This window comes from Nannospalax galili, unplaced genomic scaffold, assembly GCF_000622305.1.
Source record: "Nannospalax galili isolate Female #2095 unplaced genomic scaffold, S.galili_v1.0 scaffold960, whole genome shotgun sequence".
Taxonomy (NCBI): Eukaryota; Metazoa; Chordata; class Mammalia; order Rodentia; family Spalacidae; genus Nannospalax; species Nannospalax galili.
This window is the reverse complement of record NW_008348313.1, coordinates 1,391,522-1,395,913: the sequence shown is the minus strand read 5'-3', so window position 1 is coordinate 1,395,913 and position 4,392 is coordinate 1,391,522. Positions and strand designations below refer to the sequence as shown.

The 4,392-nt window shown below is 55.3% G+C and overlaps 1 protein-coding gene across 2 annotated transcripts in view; it reads right to left on the bottom strand.

The window, feature by feature from the left end:
- The window catches only part of Ccdc155 (coiled-coil domain containing 155), a 25,446-nt gene extending 21,609 nt beyond the window's left edge, over nucleotides 1–3,837 (bottom strand). Inside the window, exons 1-3 of one of the 2 annotated variants that reach the window (XM_029569424.1) lie at nucleotides 3,752–3,831; nucleotides 893–933; nucleotides 622–757 (exon numbers count right to left, since the gene is read on the bottom strand). In XM_029569424.1, the coding sequence (XP_029425284.1) occupies nucleotides 622–664 (43 nt within the window). In that variant the 5' untranslated portion in view covers nucleotides 665–757; nucleotides 893–933; nucleotides 3,752–3,831. Of the gene's footprint in view, nucleotides 1–621; nucleotides 758–892; nucleotides 934–3,751 lie in introns of both variants that reach the window. The other variant, XM_008845041.3, reaches the window with a different exon arrangement.
- Between the last annotated feature and the right edge of the window lie 555 nt (nucleotides 3,838–4,392).

Below are 4,392 nucleotides of genomic sequence, written 5' to 3'. Positions count from 1 at the left end.
GGGGTGATGGGTGGGGGTGGGTGGGGGTGGCCATGCAGCAGTTTACTCAAAGTAACAGGTGACACTGGGCCAAGATCTGAATAGAGGAAGCAGAGTGTACAGAGGAGGGAATGTGCTCAGTGAATGGCACAGTGTGAAGTGGCTTCTGTGCTCACAAGACCCACTGAAGAGCATAAGATGGGGACAGGTGGTGGGAAGTCGGTGGACACAGCCCACCATCCGGCACTCCTGCCCACCATGGAGATGGGTGGTGGGAAGTCGGTGGTCACTTAGCCCGCCATCCCACACTCCTGCTCACCATGGGGACCGGTGGTGGGAAGTCGGTGGACACAGCCTGCCATCCCGCACTCTTGACCACCATGGGGACGGGTGGTGGGAAGTCGGTGGACACTCAGCCCGCCATCCTGCACTCCTCCCCACCACTGAGACGGGTGGTGGGAAATCGGTGGACACTGAGCCCGCCATCCCGCATTCCTGCCCAACATGGGGACGGATGGTGGGAAATTGGTGGACACTGAGCCCTCCATCCAGCACTCCTGCCTTCCTTGTCCTGCTACCCAAGCTCCTCTCCTATCCCAGCCTGACCCCCAGCCCCTCTTCCTCCTCCAGGCAGACACCTACTTTCTGCAGCGGGGCCACCAGCCCGGCCTCCTGGCAGGTCCATGGACCACTCCTCCAGCTCTGCAGCTGCTGACGCTACTAGCCTCCCTCCAGGGCCAGGAGGGATTGGGGAAGGGAGAGGCTGTCCAGACGGCTCCTGAAAAGACAGGGAGAGGATGGTTCCTTAGACTAGTCAGCCTCTGGTGGGGACCCACCCACCTCTGCCCCAGGCCCTGGGGTTCTCAGAACCTGTTTGCCACCCCCATCCAGAGCTGGCAGCTCCAGTTCCAACCTGTTTTTATGCATCTGAGGTGTGGGATGGCAACATGGGGCCTGAGGAGATCAAAGAGGAAAAGGGGTGGGTGAGCTGCTGCCCCCAGGGTGGGGTAGCCTCCTCCTCAACTCCCTACAGCCTATCAAGTCCCCAGCTTGGTCTGTCCTGCTCAGAGACTCCATCCACCCCGTGCCCTTCTTTCTCTCTTCCCTCACAGACCTGCCAGCCTCAGGGTGACCCTGTCTCTGGCTGGGCCCATATCACAGCCTCCTCCCAGGTTCCAGTCCATTCCCAGCAGTGGCAGAGCTGTACCCCCCTTCACCTCCTCAGTGCCTGTATGTGGCTTCTTACCACCTGAGGACAGAGACTGCTATAGAGCCTAGCAATGGAGGAGCCGGGTGGCCTGGGCCAGTGCATTCCCTCCCCGAACTGTGGGCTTCATGTTCCAGCAACTCTGAAGTGCACACTTCATAAAGTTGTCTGCTGTTCCTACTGTGGTCTGTGGAACACTCCTAGCCTTTCTGTCTCTCTCTTTAAAATTTATTTTTATTTATGTGTATGAGTGTACTGCCTTCATGTGTGTAAGTGCACCTGTGTTGTACAATGCCCAAGGAGGTCAGAAGGTGCTGAATCCTCTGAACTAGAGTTATGAATGGTTGTTAGCTACCACTTGGGTGCTGGGACTCGAACCTGGGTCCTCTGTAGGAGCAGCCAGTGCTCTTAACGACTGAGCCATCTGTCCAGCCCCTTTTCTCTTCTTTAGAAACATTAAAGGAGTGGTGGCGCACACCTTTAGTCCCAGCACTTGGGAGGCAGAGGCAGGTGGATCTCTGTGAGTTCGAGGCCAGCCTGGTCTACATGATGAGTTCCAGGCCAGCTGAGGCTATAAGGAGACCTTGTCTCAAAACAACAAAAAAAAAACCCTAAATGAAAACATCTCTCACTCCACCTGGACTGAATCCCAAACTGCCCAGAGCGGGGTTCTGACCACTTCATCCAGGATTTGGAGGGTTGCTTTTAGGCTAGAATCAGCCTCCTCTTCTGTGCCTCCAGCACTCCCACGACCCTGGGATACCGGGACTAGGGCCATGCCCACCATCTGTAATGACACAGGGGTCCCTCAAGTGCACTGCCTTTTTTCTTTTTTTTTTAAGGAAATAAGATTTTTTTTTTTTTGGTCTTTTTGAGACAGGGTCTCCCTGTAGCCCCAGCTGTCCTGGAACTTACTATGTAGACCAGGCTGACCTTTAACTCACAGAGATCCACCTGCCTCTGCCTCCTGAGTGCTGGGATTAAAGGCATGCAACACCACGCCCGGCCCAGAAATAAGATTTTATTGTACAAAATTTACATTATTATCTATGGTTACAAGTATAGTAAAAAAAAATGTTAATCTCTTTTCTTTGAGGTTTCCTGTGAGAAGTATTTTCTTTTTTAAAAAATATTTTATTTATTTTTATTTTATGTGTATGTGTGTATTGCCTGCATGTAGGTAAGTGCAGCCGGGTCGTGCATGCCTTATTTTTGGTAAAAAGCATACTGGTGATTAGATATAGAGCTTATGTATGCCAGGCAGCGGCTCTACCCGAGCCACACCCCAGCCCCTCAATGGGGGATTCTAGGCAGGGGCTCTACCCTTGAGCCACACCCCAGCCCCTCACTGGGGAACTCTAGGCAGGGGCTCTGTTTCTGAGGCACACCTCAGCCCCTCACTGGGGTATTCTAGGCAGGGGCTGTGTTCCTGAGCCACACCCCAGCCCCTCACTGGGGAGTCTAGGCGGGGGCTTTACCACTGAGCCACACCCCGAGTCCTTTTTCTTTCCTTTTTGAGACAGGATGACACTTAGTTGCCTAGGCTGGCTGGCCTTGAACTTATGACCCTCCTGCCTCCAGGCAAGTCTCTTTTTGTCATTTTTTCCCTTTCAGCTGAGTCCCAGGTCCCTCACTCTTCATGGCCGGGGAGCTGCTCCCCTGGTTTCTAGTCCCGACCCTGTTCCCTCCAGGCCGGTCCTTGTCTGTGGACTTGACCCTTACTCACAGGCTCCTGGGGACCTGGGCATTCCTCCTCTGTGCTCTGACAGTGCTCTGTTCTGCCTTCATTACAACCAGAATAGCCAAAGTCTTTCAAGAGAAAGGGGGGGGGGCGGCAATTACCAGTAATTCTCCCAGGTGCTAGGCTGAAGTGCCTCTAGGGCTGACAGGGCACCTGGGGCCAAGGGTCCCCTGCAGGCTGCACATTTCCTGGACACATTTAATATTATTTATTTTTAAATTTACTTTTTTTTTTTTTTTTTGAGACACGGTCTTCTGTAGCCCCAGTTGGCCTGGAACTTGCTATGTAGACCAGGCTGGGCTCAATCTCAGAGCTCCACCTGCCTCTGCCTCCCAAGTGCTGGGATTTAAGGCATGTGCCACCATGCCTGGTTTTTATTTATTATTTTTATTTTATGTGTATGAGCTTATTGCCTGCATGTATGTAAGTGCACCTGTGCATGCAATACCCACGGAGGTCAGAAGAGGGAGAGGGATCTCCTGGAACTGGACTTAGGGAGTTTGTTAGCTGCCATGTGGGTGAGCCAGCAGCTCTCCGGCCCCAGATTTTGAGGGAGAAATGGGAGGGACTTTCTAGAAGATTGTGGCTGGGCATGGGGGTGGGGGGAGCTGTCATCCTGAGACCAAGGGAGAGGGCCACAAGTTCGAGGCTAGCCTGGGCTTCCCTTGAACGCGAGCACTCCACAAGGCCATGAGAAGTTTCTAGAAGGTTCTGATAGGCCGTGCCCCAGGTCTAACGGGGTCTGCTACTGGATTCCGGTAGGGGTACAGCCGCATATCCGGGCGGCTCTGGCAAGGCCCCTACTGCACACGGGCCGGGCGTACCTGGATCCGCGCACTCCAGCTCAGGGCCACCAAGGACGGACGGCGGTTGCAAATGGCGCCGGAGACGCGAGCTCGGTCGCGCACGGCTTTCCCGCCAGAAATGCAAATGTACCGGCGGCCGGAGCAAGCCCCGCCCCAGCCCCGCCCCACGGCCTCCCGGCTCCTGGCAGGCGCACACCCTGGGGCCGGAGCCCGCCGCGTTCCCCACGCACCAAAGCACTGGGCGCGCACGCGCACAGCTGCACCGGGGTCGCGCCGAGGCCTGTGGAGCGAGCGCACGCGCACTCGGGGAGCGCGCAGGGACGACGGCGAGGACTGCTGTCTGTGGTCGAGTCTTCCGCTCGGCCGTGTTGAGATGAGGCCGACGCAGGGATACGTGGACGGAAGGGCTCCGTGCCCCCTCTCACTTCTTGTCAGCCAACTCAACTGAGTCTGTCTGTCTTCTTTTGGGTCCGGCTTGTTCGCCACCGTCACAATGGTGTCCAGTCTGGTTCAGCCTCGCTTCCGCTCCATCCCCTCCTGTGGCGTTCATACGTAGCCAAGGCTGCGTTCCCAAGCCGTCTATCAGCTATCGATCTCTATCATTATCATCCATATCTATCACCTATCATTCTGTCATCATCATCCATTTCTATCACCTA